This window comes from Phyllostomus discolor, chromosome 11 (assembly GCF_004126475.2).
Source record: "Phyllostomus discolor isolate MPI-MPIP mPhyDis1 chromosome 11, mPhyDis1.pri.v3, whole genome shotgun sequence".
NCBI lineage: Eukaryota > Metazoa > Chordata > Mammalia > Chiroptera > Phyllostomidae > Phyllostomus > Phyllostomus discolor.
The window spans coordinates 67,631,845-67,648,887 of NC_040913.2; the positions used below are offsets into that span (position 1 = coordinate 67,631,845).

Genomic DNA, 17,043 nt, shown 5'->3' on the forward strand with positions numbered 1-17,043 from the left:
AAATAATATTGCTATTTTGTTGTTAACCAATTCTTCTAATCACGTCATCTCCAAAATGACATATATGACTTCAACAAAGATGCATGTATGACTCAACGGATAGGCCAACATGACTTTTACTTCATTCGTCTCATGGAAAACTCAGCCCAACCAGATGAAAGCCACTGAGCAAGGAATGACTTAAAGTGGCTAAAACTTTCCATAACTAATCCTTAAATCAATTAAGAAAAAATTTAATGAAGATCTGCCACCTAAATGGCAAATAAAATAATTGGAAATTCTTATATATTATTAAATGATAAGAAAGAAAGGAGATAAGACAGGGAAGAAGGGAGAGAAGAAGGAGAAACCCTGAGGAAGAAGGGAAGGAGAAGACAAGGGGACAGGGAAGGAGAAAGCAAGAAAAGAGGGGAGAACGGAAAGGAGAAAAAGTTAGTTGGAGGAGCAATTCTTTGACCTGGTCATGAATATGGGGGAGGTGAGGGGCAGTCATCAAAGTGGCATCACTAGGCGATGTGAGATCTCTTGAGAAAATACTCATTGGAGTGGAAGAATATTCAATTCTTTGTTAAGCACACACAGGCGGTTCTCCAGCCCTCTCTCTTTTCTCCATAGCTTGGATGCCATGACAACTGTCATGTGACCCAGCAAACACTGTCCTCTCCAGGGCTGCAACTCAGCTTGAACCAGTTTTTGGCTGCAGGGAGCAGGTTGGTGGTGGTGTTTGAGATGCCCAGGGTACCCCGGCTGATGCTTCCGTGCAGAAGTGAGTGCCTGCAGAGCACATGGGAGAAAGCCTACCAGGATCACAGGAAAAAGGTAGGAAAGGTCACAGCCAGGCCCTAAGAGCTCAGGGCAAGGCCCCCAAAGCAGCAACTATGAAATGCCAGGGCTTTCCCTGGAAACCAAAAGCTAGTTTTATTTCCAGAGGTGGAATGGTTGAAATGACATTTCCTTAAAAAGTTGGTCATATATGTTGCCATACAATAAAAATTCCATTAAATGGATTATGGTTTCATATGTCATGTGTTAGGACCATTCTTTTTGCAATTAAGGCATATGTTTATAAAGTATTTAATTTTTCATAAATTACTCAAAAGTATCTTCAGAAAAAAAGATATGAAGGGCCCTGGCTGGTGCAACTCAGTGGATTGAGCACCAGCCTGTGAACCAAAGGGTCACTGGTTTGATTCCCAATCAGGGCACATGCCTGGGTAGCAGGCCAGGTCCCCAGTAGGGGTGCGTGAGAAGCAACTACACATTGATGTTTCTCTCCCTCTCTGTTTTCTTCCCTTCTCCTCTGTCTAAAAATAAATAAATATTTTTAAAAAAAAAAGATCTGAAGGACCATTCCCCCTAAGAAAACAGCATGCTCCAGTGGGGACAAAAAGCCAACTTTCATCTCCATTGGGAGAGTCATTATTATTTCCATGTTATTTGATGCCAATGCGGATGTCTTTTGAGAAGGTCGCCATGTGGTTTGAAAATGGCGTGCCATGGTCTTCTGCCTTTGAAACCTCAGGGGACCCATCCAACTGCTCCGTACTCGGCTGGTCATGTCTCCCTAGCTGTGTTCCTCGAGATTGAGAAACACTCAAGGGGATGTTCTGGAAGAGGCTGCTGCTCTGTGGTTCTGAAGCGATCCCTCTGAAGCGATCCCCCTGTGAGGCATGCCCAGGAGAGCCCATCTTCTCCTTGAGGGTTGCCTGCCTTGGTTGAGGTGTGACACAATGGCCTCAGGGAAGCTCAGGTGGCACTTGCTGCAAGGCTGGCCCAGTTCCCACATGCACAACTGGGCCCTGAACCCATTGCCCCCTTGAGAGTCCCAGTGACACTCTTCACCCAGCTGTTGCAGGGCTCACCCCACTTCCTTAGACCTCTGAGAAGTCTTGTCTGTGGCTTCTCTAAGAAGCACACCTCCGCATCGCTCTGTAGTCCCTTCTTCTGCTGTCTCATGTCACTTCATGATCGATGTAACAGATTTATTATTTTATTTCGTTTGTTGCCCCCAGTCTGTGAGAGTGGTGGCTACTTCCTGTTACCATGATATTCTCAACACCTAGAATAGATGCTCGTAGTAAACTGTCATTGCTAGGGGAAGATGGAAAAAGGTATGCATGATAGTAACACGTATAAGTAGATCAACACCAGCTCTTTGAATCGTCCTTGGAGAGAGACAGGTGGTCTGTAAACACCCCGGTGTACAGAGGACTGAAAACAGTCACCGTGGAAAGTGGAGAGCTGAGTGAATGGAAGGAGCCAGGGTACTGACAGAGGGCGCGGGGCCCCAGGCGTGGCTGGGGAGCCGAAGCACACAGCACTGAGGCAGCAGCTCTGCGACGTCCCAGAGACACCTGGTTGATGGGTCTAACAGTGGAGCGCTGGCACGCCCCAGTCTGGCTTGTGGCCAGCAGCAGGGCACGGGGCCAGGAAGCCAGTGATCCTGGCACAAGGTGTTAAAGGGAGGGCCCCAAATCTTACCAGGAGCGGGATGAAGTAAAGACGGAAAGCCTGTGAGGGAGAGGCGCAGGGAGCCACATAAGGTCAAGGAGTCACTCTTGGGCAGTCAACTTTGAAACTGAAAAGAAAGGGACTCTGGGTGAGGGATGGGACAACTGAAGCACAGCTCCCAAAGGCCGGGTTCGGTGTGAGCACGATGCCTGGCACCCTGGCACAGCTGTCTCCCTGGGGCAGAACTCATTCAGGGGAAGACAAGACCGAGGTCCAGATGCAAAAGGCCCCGGGGAACGAGGAAAAGCGTGGGCCTGCAGCAGAGAGAAGGACGAGGAGGGGTGAGGGCTGCGGGTGTGGGAGCCACCTGCTCTGCCTGGAAGCAGCAGTAAAGAGCCAGTGAGACCCCCTTACCACTCCAAACCTCACCATTTGGCATTAAAACTTGGCTAGAATGAATTTCTTCCATATTAAGAGTAGGGGGAATTCTGCTTTCAAGAGTAAGTTTGTTTCTTACTGTTTGCCTGAGAATCCTGGGAATATAAGAAAATTTGATGCAGTAGAGGGGAGAAAACAGACCGGAAGGAGATCGCTGTGCCCAGAGGCATCTCTGGAATCCCACTGTCACCCTCACCCTGGAATCTCAGCAGAGACTTCTACCTTACACTGAACACACACTTACATTGACGTAAAATCAAAATGACCTCAATGAAATACAAATTGCTGTTGCTATTTCTCTAATACAATGAAACATAAGTATCTCACCCCTAAACCAGTATCTTAATTGACAGAGAAACACTAAAAGGGTTCCTTATAAAGTAAGAAATAAGACAAGGATAACTACTATCTCTTATGTGCTTTCAAACAGTGTCGGAGGCATTGGCCGATGCAAGAAGACAACACAAATCCATTAGGCAAGAAAATAGATGTCATTTTCCTCTTTGCAGATGAAATGATTAAATAACCGATGAACCCAAAAGAATTAATGAAAAAAGAAACGAATATAAATTGGGCAAAATAATTACAACTTATATCAGAGATAAACGGTTAGTATCCTTATGTAGAAAGAATGTCTAAAAAGAAAAAGAAAAATGCAAACACAATCCCATATGAAAATGGGCAAGTGATATGAAGAAAAGTTCACAGAAAAACAATTGCAAATAGCTCTTAACCCATAAAAAGATTATCAACTTCATGTATGACAGAGAAATGCAAATTAACCTTGCACTCTAATACCATTTCCCAACTCTCAGATTGGCACCGCTCCCCAAACATGTGGACAGTGCTCTGGTGGGCAAAAGGGCGCAGCCCCGTGTGTGTGCAGGGGAGGGGTAGTTTAGCAATGTTTAATGAAATGATACACGGGTTTTTCCTTTACCCAGAAGTCCCATTTCTAAGTATCCATTCCAGAGGTACACTGGCAAAGAAACAAAAAAAAAATTGCAAAAGATTCTAATTGCAGTGTTGTTTGTAATAGCAAAATTGGAACTAACCAAAATGACCATCAAAAGTGAGCTGGGTAAATAATTAGGATGCTTTCACACAGTGAGGTACTATGCGGCTATAAAAATGAATGAGAAATATCTATGTGTATTACTATAAAGTTATCTCAAGAATGTATTTTGAAATGAAAAAAACAGTGGGGTGAAAATGTGTACAATGTGATGCTTATTTAAAAAGTGCTGAAATGTATATATTTATATGTACACACAGAGATATTTATACATATACACATATTATATAGCTTTATATTTTCAGAAAAGAGAATTAGAAGGTTTGTCAGTAGGGAATAGGGCAAAGGTGATAGGTATGAGGCTTAGGCCACTTTGAAAAAGGAGTTGTTTCACAGATTTGACTTTGGAGCCATGTAAATATTTCTGCATATTATAAAACAAAATAAAACTTTAAAAGCATTCCAAAGTAAGTGTGTTATTCAGACCTTCTCACCATCTAGCCCTTTCCCTATCTCCCGGCTCTCCCCACACGTGCTCTGTTCCAAGACCACACACTCCGTGGGTTTGATCCCCGGAGTGCATGATACTCACGCTATCATTTTAGACAGATGCAGCAGGAGGGGCTTCCCAGTGCTGTCGCTTTCAGATTATCAGCTAATGGTCCCACTAGTTAGTGATGTATATAGGTAAGTATCTCTATAGAATTTGGGGGGTTCCTTTTTATTGCAAATGGTAAACAGTCCTCATGCACTTAGTCCATCATATTTTAAAATATAAATTTCTCTCTTGTTTATACATTTTTCTGATAGGAGACTCTGTGGGGATCATTTTGCACTAATCAGTGTTTAAAGTGCTCATCCTGAAAATACTACTGGGGGCCCAGAGATTAGAGTGAGGTGGATACAGGGACATAATTCACTGTCTTAAAGGCCTTTGGCAACAGAGTGCAGAACAGAAATGTCAGCTGGTGGTGACGGTTAATGAATCCTCACTCTGTACACATTTAATTCGCCATTTAAAAATGACATTGCAGGCTCATTTTTGAGGGCTGCCTGGTTCCTCCAGGGGATAGTTGGATTCTGAATCAAGTCCTGAGCCTCATTCAAAACTTTTCTGCCACAGGCTGACTTGAAGCTTTGGTGCCATGAAAAATGACCTATACTTGTCCCCAGTGCCAGCAAACCCAGAAGCTGCGCAATCTAAGCTCACATTAATTATCTGCTACAGCATGCCTGAGGTCACACCACTCTCTTTGTGCCATAGGTCCGGGATGCCCAGCCACTCGTGGATACCCGTGCCCCATGGTCTCTCAGCCACTTTCACTTGAACCTCAAGAAGCTCAAGGTGTCCTTCAGTTTTACTTCTCAGCTACCATCATAGCTAACTAGAAAATGTCAGCTTAAAAACCCAGGAAAATGGAACTGACAGGTTCAGTGAACAATAAACAAGTTACTATCAAAGTAAAATGCCATCTAGGCAACCAATTAACCTTGTCACTGCTCCAAATGGAGCTGCATGGTGATTGCTCCAGAAATCTTTCTCTAGTCTTCCTATTGATCCATTAGGTCTTCAGAAAAAGAGGGAGTGGGAGGAGAGGAAATTCGCAGTGGTAATTTACTTAGTGCAGTTCTATAGTAATTGATTGATTAGCATCATTTATTTATACCAGGCCATTTCATGGCCACCTCAGAATATTTATTTCTTGAAGCTTAAACCATCTAGTGTAAGTAAGAATCACATGGTTATGCTGGCAGGATTGCCTCCAGAGGCAAAGTGCTGTGTGCTTTTTATGTGCTTGTTAAGTAACAATGGCCTAAATGGGCAGAACAAAAACTAAGTAACCAGTGTCGAGCCAATCAGAAGATCAATCAATTTAAAAACCCACAGCAAGAAAATCGTTGTTTCCTCTGGGTATAAATCTTTTTTTCTTCTGAACAGTGTAAAATATCTTTCTTAAAATCTAAAGCAATTTCCTCGTTAGCGTCACTGTCATGGGTCAGAGTGTTAGAGGGCGACCTAATTTCACAAAAAGTCATATCATCCTTGCTGCTACTTTCGCTCCGAGCTTGAGAGATGTGGCTCCATCCTAATGTCTTCCAGTTCATGGACGAAGGGGCCTGTGCACGGTGCACTCATTCCTGAAGCTCGCTACGGCAGCATTTGCCGATGTTGGGGGAGGCGAGGTGGAACTCACAGGGTGCTCAAGTCAAAGTGTGGGGCTGAAAGGTTCCTTTGAGTCAATCAGTGCACAGTGGAGCACAGATTCAGTGGGCGCTTCTAAAGGCTCCTTGTGTGTCTACCCACAGCTGGAGGAGGAGCGGCTCTCTGTCATAGACAGGAACAACCGCCTGCTGCTGCAGAAGCTGTCCTGCATCATGAGGACCAGGGGACAAACTGACAGCAGAAACAACTACACATGCAGGAGGTAACTGGGACCCCAGCACCAAACCTGCAGGGACCCAGAGCACTTGAGCAGGAGCGTCGCCCATGAGCTAGAGTAAGGCATTTCCTCCTCCCTCAGGAGAGTCATATGCCGGAGAATTGCGTTTTTCTCTGTGGTCCATGAATCAAAGTCTTACCTGAAATTCGGCTTCACGCTGGAGGGTCTGGGGCAGGTGGAGTCAGCCTGGGTGTCAGGAACATCCTATTTGTACTCATTTGGAGCTTCCTGTTTGTACTCATACTTCAGTCACTGTCATTAAAATCTGGAGCTATGGGTCGACCTCTGTTTTCCTGGGACAGTTTATGTTGAATCTAGCATCCCTTTCTGCTTTAAGGACGGATATTTAACCTGAGTATAGGCTCTTTTTTCAGTGTTGCTTATCTTAAAGCTACAACGAAGGGGCCTAGGATAACAGTTAACCAAATGTGTCACTCAGAGAGAAGCTTACCATCCAGCTCCAAAGCTCGGAGATTTCTACCCAGGGGAACAAGCAGACCGTAAAACAGACAGCTGTTGACCTCTCCGCAAAAGGAACTGACTTCATCTGCAGCAGAGTGTGGGGAAGTCCAAGCCCTACTGGACATGAAATAAAAGTCATCCAAATTGGGGAGAAAGAAGTAAAGATGTCTCTGTTCACAGGTGATATGATCTTGCATATAAAAAGTCTTAAAGAAACCTCTAAACAAGCTATTAGGACTAATACACAAGTTCAACAACGCAGCAAGATACAAGGTCAATATATACAAGTTAATTAGTTGTATTTTTAGATATTTGCAATGAACAATCTGAAAATGAAATTATTAAAAGTAATTCTATTCAGAAAAGTATCAAAGTGCCTATCAGTAGATGGGTAGATTTAAAAAACTGTGGTACGTTTACACAATGAAATACTATGCAGCAGAAAGAAAGAAGAAGCTTCTACCCTTTGCAACAGCATGGGTGGAACTGGAGACTATTATGCTAAGTGAAATAAGCCAGGCAGTGAAAGACAGATACCATATGATCTCACTTATAAGAGGAATCTAATGAACAAAATAAACTAACCAGCAAAACAGAACTAGAGATATGGGAACATGGAGCAGATTGGCAACTGCCAAAGGGGAGGTGAGATGGGAATGGTGGAAGGAAGGGGAAGGGACTAGTCAAAGAGCATGTGTGAATGACCCGTGGACATGGACAGCGGTGTGGGACTGGGGCATGGGGCTGGGCAAAGGAGGGCAAAGGGAGAAAAACTGAGCAACTATAATAGGATAAACAAGAATAATTAAAGAATAACAAAGGAAAAAAGTATAAAAAAGAATAAAATACTTGTGAATAAATTTAACAAAGGAAATGTAAAACATTCTGAAAACTACAAAACATGGTTGAAAGGAATCAAAGATCTAAATAAATGGGAAAAAAATCCCATGTTCATGGTTTGGAAGACGTGATGTTAAGATAGCAATATTCCCCAAACTGGCCCACACGTTCAATGGAGTACCTATCAGAATCCCAGCTTACTTCTTTGCAGAAATTGACAAGCTGGTTCTAATCATATGGAATTGAAAGGGATGCCAAATAATCAAAACAATCCTGAAAATTAAGAAGAATAAAGTAGGATGACTCATATGTTCTGATTTCAAAATTTACTACAAGGCAGCAGTAATCAAAACAATGTGGTACTTGCATAAGGGCAGATATTTAGGTCAACGGGAATAGAATTGAGAGCCCAGAGATAAGCCCATATGTCTATAGTCAATTTATTTTCAACGAAGGTGCCATGACCATTCACTGGGGTAAAGAATAGCATTCTCGACAAACGGGGCTGAAAATTCTATATTCATAGAATATAGAATATAGAATATATTCATTTGTAAGAGAGTAAAGTTGGACTCTTACCTCATATCATATACATGAACTAACTGAAAATGGATCAAAGACCTATATGTAAAAGGTGAAACTATAAAACTCATAAAAGAAAACATAGAGGTGAATCTTCCCGACCTCATATTTTCAGTGATATTAGACATGACACCAAAAGCATGAACAACAAAAGAGAATATATACAAAGTTAATCAAAATTTAAAACTTTTGTGCTTCAAAGAACACTATTGAGAAAGCGAAAATACAACCCACAAAATGGAAGAAAATATTTGCAAATCATGTATCTGATACAGGAATTGTATCTAGAATATATGAAGAACACTTACAGGCTAATGATAGAAAGATAAATAATCCAGTTTTAAAAATTGGTAAAGGACCCTGGCTGCTGTGGTTCAGTGGATTGTGCTCTGGCCTGCAAACTGAAAGGTCACCAGTTTGATTCCCAGTCAGGGCACATGCTTGGGTTGTGGGCAAGTTCCCTGGCTGGGGGTGGTGCAAGAGGAAACGGATTGATGTTTCTCTCACACCATGATGTTTCTCTCCCTCTCTCTCTCCCTCCCTTCCCCCCTCTCTAAAAATAAATAAATAAAATCTTTCAAAAAATGGGTAAAGGATCTGAATAGATATTTCCTCAAGGAAGATATACAAAAGACCAATGTGCACATTCAAAAATGCCCAATATTATTAGTCATCAGGGAAATGCAAGTCAAAACCACAATGTGATACCACTGTACACCCATTAGGTTGGCTAGAATCAAAAAGGCAGATAATAGCAAGTGTTGGTTAAGATGTGGAGAAAGTAGAACCCTCATCTACTGCTGATGGGAATGTAAAATGGTACAGTCACTTTGGAAAGCAGTCTACAAGTTCTTCAAATGATTAAACATAGAATTGCCATATGACTCAGCAATTCTACTCCTAGTTACATACACAAGAGAAATGAAACCATGTCCACAAGTACATGAATGTTGACAGTATGGAGGGCTACTGAGTTGGTAATTAAAGGGCACAGGGTTTCTTTTTGAAGGTGATGGAAATGTTCTCATTGTGCCGATGGTTGAACCTATCCAAGACACTTGTATGAGATCAGGAAGGAGTTTTCATCTTAAAAGGATGAGTAAGGCTCACTGCTGGGAAGATTGCAGAGCAGGAAGCACCAGCAATATCTGTTTTTCCACCTACACTACAATTAACCAGCAGAATCCATATGAAGTAACTATTTTGGAACTTTGGGGCCTTTTGAAAGCCTGTATGGTAAATTGTGGTTAATTTTAGTTAATTTCAGTCAATTTCAGCTCTTAGCAAAGTAGCAAATATCTACCCCCCACCTGGGGCCTCAACAAACAGCTGAGTACAGATCCTAGAGCAACTTGTGGGAGCCAAAGCAGAAAAAAAAGTACCAACTTCCAAATATCAGGTGAGTTCTCTGATCACCTATTGCTGCTTCTACTCGTCTACCTGCAGATGAAGAGGTGGCATCCATTCTTGTTGCATCCACCCCCATTGTTGCAAGACCATCACAACTCCAGCTGAAGTGGCATCCAGGGAATTTAAAGGATTGGCATCCTTTCTCTACCCTACCTTCATTTTTCTTTCTCCACTTTTGAGAGTCAGACATTAAAGTCTAGAACATTCAAACACAGGTGCATATACATGGAAAATTAGAAAGTAACTGTGCATGACCAAGGAAAGACTCACAAAAGAAATAAGAAGACATCAAATTTATCTCTCAGGTTGATCTTTGGCACAGAGACAGCTTACAGCAATTAAAAAAAAAACAAAACAGCAAACCTTGAGAAGAGGGAGAATCTGACTTCCAGAGTTATCATATTATTAGATCCAAATGTCCATTTTCAACCCCAAATCACAAGGCATGCAAAGAAACAGGAAAAGAAAGCTCACTCAAAGGAGCAACAACAACAACAAATATATCAACAAAACTGTCCCTAAAAATGGCCTGTCAGAAATACTAGACCAAGGCTTTCAAACGACTCTCTTAAAGATACTCAAAAACATAAAGAAGTTGTGGAGAAAATGTGTGTGAACAAAATGGAAGTATCAATAAAGGTATAGAAGTACTAAAAAAATTGAAAAAGAAATTACAGACCTGAAAGGTACAATAACAGAAATGAAAAAAAAAATTCACTAGAGGTATTCAAAGACAGATTTGAGCAGGCAGAAAAGAGAAACAGCATACCTGAAGATAAATCAATGTATATTATCAAATCTGAGGAACAGAATTTAAAAGATTGAAAAAAAAGAAAGTGGAGACCAAGGAACCTATGGGATACCATGGAGGGGACCAGCATGTGCATCGTGGGAGTCCTGGAAGGAGAAGAGAGAAAAAGAGGGGCACAGAGAATAGTTGAAGAAATAATGGCTAAAAACACCCTAAGTTTGACCTAAGAAGCAAAATGAACTTCAAAAAACATAAACTCAAAGATACTCATGCCAAGACACATTATAATCATACTTTGGGAAGAAAAAGAGAACATTTTGAAAGCAGCAAGAAAGAAACAAAATCCTTACATGTATGAATCATCAGATGATCAGCAGATTACTCATCAGAAACTTTGGAGGCTAGAGGCAGTGGTCAACACACTCAGAGCGCTGAAAGAAAAAACCTGTCAGCCAAGAATCCTATGTCTGGCAAATATGTCCTTCAAAATTACAGAAATTAAGATACATCCATGTACACAAAAGTTGAGAGGGCTTGCAACCGCTAGACCTGCAGGGTGAAATGAAAGGACACCACACAGTACTTGAAGCCATGTGTAGAAATAAAGATCTCGGTAAAGGTGACTACTTGGGCAAATATCAAAGCTCGTACCATTGGAACTTTGGTTTGTAACTTCAAATCTTGTTTTCTATACAATTTAAGAGAGTAACTCATTTAAAAGAATTATCATTCTATGTTTTGGGGCACATGGTGTATAAAGATGTAATTCAGTGACATTGATAACAAAGAAAGTGAAGACAGAGCTGTAAAGGAACAGTTTTGTGTATCATTGAAGCTAACCTGGTATATTTCAATTCAGAGTGTTGTAACTCCTGAAATCCCCATGGTAGGCACAAATCATATGGCTATAGAATATACACAAAAGGAAATAAGAAAGGAACTTAAATGACTCACTACAAACAAAATCAATTAAACACAAAAGAAGACAGTAATACAGGAAATGAGGAACAAAAACTATAGGGCATATGGAAAATGAGTAGAAAAATGTCAGAAGTTTCTCCTTATCAGCCAATGCTGGCGCCCTTCTCTACCCCTGCCTTCACTTCAGCACACTCTGACGTGATAGATTTCTTCACACGTCTGCATCTTCAGCCCTGTTGTCGCCTGGAACATCAGCCAAACGGGTGATTTCATAGTGAGCCAAACACACATTATAGACCATGAGATCTGGCTCCTCCACTGATTCATTCTGTGACTTTGGTCAAGTTTTAACTTCTTTAAGGCTAATAATAAGCCCTAAGGATTACGTGAGATAATCCTATTTCTTAGATTCTAAGATATACCCCCTTCTAACACATACACGCACACACATTTTAATGACTCTGAAGTGGGAAGGCACCCTACAGTGCATGGTGTGGTGTGGTTTGCTGACAGCAAATTTTCTCTCTTGGTAGTATATGAAACAATGGATGGCAATCAACGAAGCAGAGCGTGGATAAAGTATTTAGAACAGTGCTCAACAAATATTCTGATGGTGGATGATGCTCCACTGTTATCCCCTATTTCAACAACTCTTCCAATATTCACCCAGTCACTTGATCCTAAAATCTGTGCCTCATTTTTCTCTCCTGGTTTCTTTGAGCTCCTGCAGCTGATGGAGAGACAGCTGCTCTTAGATCTCCCTCCCTCAGTTCCCTTCCCCACATGGATGCAGCCCCCTGCCTAGGCTTTCGTCAGCTCTCACCTGGACCACTGCAGAGGACTCCTAATCAATGCACCATCCAGTCTCATTCCCTCCAATGCATCCTCCACCTTTCCTCCACAGTGACCTAAAACACATGTTTAATGTGATTTAAAGCCATTCAATGACTCCTCATTACCTTCAAGATGAGTCAGGAGTCCTTGAGCTGCACCCAGGCCTCTGTCAACCTCCCACTGCACTTTTCCCAGATGTGCCATGAAAGACACCCCAGGGGTGTCTTCACTCCCCTTGCTTATCTGGTGACATCCACTCTTCTTTCAAGCCTCTGTCCCAGCGTTACTTCTCCTGATTGACACATCTTCTCACTGCCCTCAGGAAGCCCTGAGCGTTCCCAATTCTGTGCCCCCACTTGCATCTACAACACTGCATTACATTTTCTCCTGCACATATCATCTCCTCTAATTGGGTCATAAGGTTTCTGAGTTCATGGCTGTGATCATCTCAGAAGCCCAGCATCTCCCAATCCAGGTACCTGGAGAAGGGAAGGCTACTAAGGGTTTGTGAAACAAGTGAACCAGAGCAAACACTCCCCTCCCGGAGCCCTTCCTGCCTCCTAGGCACTCAGGTGCTTTCTCTTGAATGCAGAATGAGAACTCTGTTGTTGGCTTTAACCCTCTCAGTACTTCAAGAAAATATCTAAAGTGTTTCTGTTTTGTTCTTTAGTCTAAACAGGGGGAAAGGAGAACAGGAACTTCTCAGAGTTCAAAGGAAAAGCAATGTGCCACAAAGAGAAAACAAGAGAATTCTGGGAAGGATCACAAACTCAGAGCCATTTTATCAAGCTCGATGGTGGCAGGAAGGCTGGGCAAGGACTGAGAAGTGCCAGCGTGCCCTTGCACAGTATCCTTGGAGTTGGCAGACAAGCCAGGGGAAAAGGTACCTATATTTATTTTTCATTTTAAATCCATAGCTATCTCAAATTTCCATTTACTTTCTCAGATTTATCAAACATATGGGCTCACTGATTCTTAGCTATTTTAGGGAATTCTATCATCAACAAGAGTATGCCAAATGGCCATACCCTAATAATAGAAGACACAGAACCATGACTCAACTAATGAATTTGTCCACACACACACATGAATTATGAGGAGATAAGAATGAGCTCAGTTGATAGGTTACAGGTTGTGAGAAAAAGATTTGGTGAAAAATAATAACTTAGCAGGATATTATGCATAAAACCTCATTAGGAAATCATGTGACAGTTCTGAATTAGTTGCTGCACACTGTGTCCAGAAAAACAACGAAAATCAGTAATTTGAAAGAGTTTGCCAGATAATTTAAACTCAAAACTCTCCCTCTTCATCTTATCCTTTTGGCTAGCACAACCATAATTCTGAACGAAGAAAAATTAAATTTTGTCGTTAATAATCCCGTTCATGAATGTCCAAAAAAATCCAGTGAAAGAGTTGTAAAATCTTTGCTCACTACCCTTACCTGAATATATAGTCATTATGTGGTGGAACATTTTGACACATTGTTTTCCCTTAAAATCTAGTCCATCATAAAGAAAAATGCATGGTATTGATGCGGACCCCAGCTCGTGGCCTCCACATCATTATGGATGAAATGAGACATTCACATGGACTACCGAGTCTGGTGGAGGAAAGGGACAGCATGGCTTTTCTCTCAAGGGGAGCAAAAGCCTTGGCCCTTGCTGTGACCGGCCTTTATTGGGTTTCTTGGCACATTACATGATGGTCCTCATTTACTATACACAGGTTGGCTTTAGGTGGTTACCTTATACAGAAAACAAAAAAGCCAATGCTGCTAATCACATCACAGAAGACAGATATTTGCAAATGAAAAGGCAAAAGTGGTTGAACTGGTTACACTCATCCTTGGAAGGTTTAGCATGGATTTTAGAAAGTTACTTTGAGTAAATGTCCTCAATTCAGGGTGAGGGAGTTTTTTAGCAAGAGCAAGACTCAAAGTGGCCTAGGCACATTGCAGGCCTGATTCCCCACGGGAGAACCTATCCATGGGCATGGATCCTGTGCATCTCTGAATGGGAGCTGGGTCCATGTCATGCAGAATGGTCTACTACATGATATCAAAGTTTAAATAAGCACTCCTGGCCCCAAGACCCCACCCCCTGAGCACACTCCAGGCCCCGGAGGCTTGCATCCCATGCTCCTCCCAAAGGGTCCTGCTTCCTTTGGTCCTTGCTGACCCCACAGGCACCGGAGTTGACATTGGCTCCACCAGCATTGTCCCCCTTGCCTTGAGGAACATTGAACAGCCCCAGCCTTCCTGTCTGATTGACTTGGGCATTTCTGGCAAAACCTTGAGGCATGGAGAAAAGAAGTATCTTTTGCAAAGGTGCTTAACTAGTACACAATTAGTAATTACAAAGGCATTCAGAAAATGAAGTTTGTTTTGCAATTTACGTGGAAAACTTGGACATTTTGTTTCAAATGTTTATTTTTGATTATAAAACTAATACATCCTCATTGTAAAAAAATGAAATATCAAACGGTAAAGAGTGTCTAAGTAAAAGGTAGGGCTTCTCTTGACCTGAACTTCCTGTAAATAACCACTGTTAACAACTTGTTTATGAACATTGACTTTATTGTTGTTTATTTGTTTAAACAAAAACAAGACCATAATCTATGTAATATTTTCTGTAAATTGCTCATTACATTCAATAACACAGCAATTTTCAAACTTTTTCATCCCATAGCTCTCATAAACTAATTACCAAAATTCTGCAGCACACCAAAAAATATATTTTTTGCCAATCTGACAAAAACAAACAAGTATAATTTTGGTTCATTCACACCAAACAGATGTCGTGTTGGCTGTTGTAATTTTTTACTTGCCAATCTAAGGGAAAAGAGGTGAGTGGCCCTGACTAAGTAACCAGGTACTGCACGGTTTAAGAATTCTTGCCACACACCAGTGTGCTTCTTGCCGCACGCCAGCCTGCTGCGGCACACCCATGGACAATCACTGCAATAACACAGCCTAGAAATAGTTTCACGTCAGTGCAAGAAGATCTTCTCCACTCTTTCTGAGAAGTTAGATTTTTGTACAGATGTGCCCTGATTTATTTCATCATTCCCCTGACTATGGAACTTTAGGTTATTTCCAGTTTTTCACTATTTCAATGAAACTATGACAATCATCCTAACTCATGTGTATCTTTATGTTACAGGAGAAGCTCTCAGAAACTCAGTTCTTCTCGCCGACACAGTAAAGAATTACAGATCAGCAAGTCTATCAGCATGCAAGCAGGGTTTGCAGGTGATATGTTCTCATGGAAGAGAATGAGCCTTGCTGAGGTGGGGAAGAAAGGCAAGAGCAAGGGTGGCAAGGGCAGCTGTGGCAAGAGCAAGAGAAAGCAAGGTCCTTTGTTCTGAGTACTTATGTAGTCGGCAGGATGCGGGGGTGGGGGGTTGGGGGGTAGAAATTACACATTGATTGACGGGTAAAGGTGGTGCCAGCTTTGCAGAGAGGCATGAATACCCAAAAGGTGTTAATGGGCTTCTTCCTTTGGGCACTGTGGGCCCTTTCTGGCCTTTCCAGCCTTGGGATGAAAGCACAGTTTCAAATGTTTTCTCTCCCAGCTAGTGGAGGCAATACAGAGAATTTCAAGGACTGCCATCCTCCCATGTTAGCATGGGGTTTTTCTGTGACGTTGGAACACCTGACAATATCCTGGGACCAGGCTCAGGATGGCTGAGTCAGTGGGTCAGACATGTCTCCCTCCTCGCTGCCTGGGTTTGCTGTCTATCTACCTAACAATATAATATTTCTGTAATTTATATTCTAAGAAGTAAAACTGTTAAATTAAAAGGTAAGCACATTTAATTTTCTGATACTGCAAAACTGCTCTCTCAAAAGGTCTAGCAATCTGCCCCTCCACTTGCAGGGACAACAAATTGTCTGCATCCTCACGCTGTTGCCAACACCAGGTGTTACACACATTTTAGGGTCTTGTCCCATCTGATTTCCTCTTCTGTGGATTGATCGTCTGTTCACACCCTTGGATCACTCTCCTGCTGGATGTGTCTTAGTTATCAGTATGTAGTAACTGTTTGCCACTAATGGCTTTTTCTATTACCAATGTCAAAAATGTTTTCCCCACATTTTTACTTATGATTTCACCTATATTAAGTAGTCAAATCTGTCACTATTTTTGTTTATGGCATCTGTTTTTTGTGCCATACACAGAAAGGGCTCTTTCAAACTAAGAGTGGAAAACACCCTCTTAATGCTTTTACAGTTTTCTTAGATTAACTGTAAATCTTTAATTAATACCGAATTAAATAAATAGAATTTTTATACATCATGTCAGAGATCAAAGTTCATTTTTTTCCAAATTTATTGCAAGTTTAAAAAAAGTTTGCATTATATGCTAAGTGAAATAAGCCAGGCGGTGAAAGACAAATACCATATAATCTCACCTTTAACAAGAACCTAATCAACAAAACAAACAAACAAACAAACAAGCAAAATGTAACCCAAGACACTGAAATTGAGAACAGGCTGACAGTGACCAGAAGGGTGAGGGGAGGGAATTTCAGAGGAATTTCAGGGGAAAAGGGGAAGGGTTTGCAGGAACAAGTATAAAGGACACATGGACAAAAACAAGGGGTGGGGTGGAAATGGGAGGGAGGTGGGGAGTGCTGGGGGATGGGCTGGGATGGCTGTAAAAGGCAGAAAACTGTACTTGAACAACAATTAAAATTAAAAAAAGAACACATACAAAAATGGTATTAGTTGTATTATGGTCATAGGTTGTGATTTTTCTTGTTTGCCAAATTTGCTGTAATGTTTTATTTTATAAAATGTTCTTTAATGTATAAAAAGCAGAATATGTACAATAAAACAAACCTTGAAGAAAAGAAAAGTTTGCACGATCAGAAACTTTTCGTATTCTTCACAC

The 17,043-nt window shown here is 41.6% G+C and overlaps 1 protein-coding gene across 2 annotated transcripts; it reads left to right on the forward strand.

Moving 5' to 3' along the window:
• The first annotated feature begins 645 nt into the window (after positions 1-645).
• On the forward strand, positions 646-16,462 carry CFAP97D2 (CFAP97 domain containing 2). Of its 2 annotated transcripts, XM_028526362.2 has the most exons (5): positions 648-819; positions 5,169-5,249; positions 6,212-6,330; positions 12,816-13,028; positions 15,310-16,462. In XM_028526362.2, the coding sequence occupies exons 1-5, from the start codon at positions 730-732 to the stop codon at positions 15,512-15,514; spliced, it is 708 nt and encodes a 235-aa protein (XP_028382163.2). In that variant the 5' UTR covers positions 648-729; the 3' UTR covers positions 15,515-16,462. The 2 variants fall into 2 exon arrangements, with proteins under 2 accessions (XP_035867395.1, XP_028382163.2); XM_036011502.1 differs by lacking the exon at positions 5,169-5,249 and having other exon boundaries at positions 646-819.
• Positions 16,463-17,043: the final 581 nt, after the last annotated feature.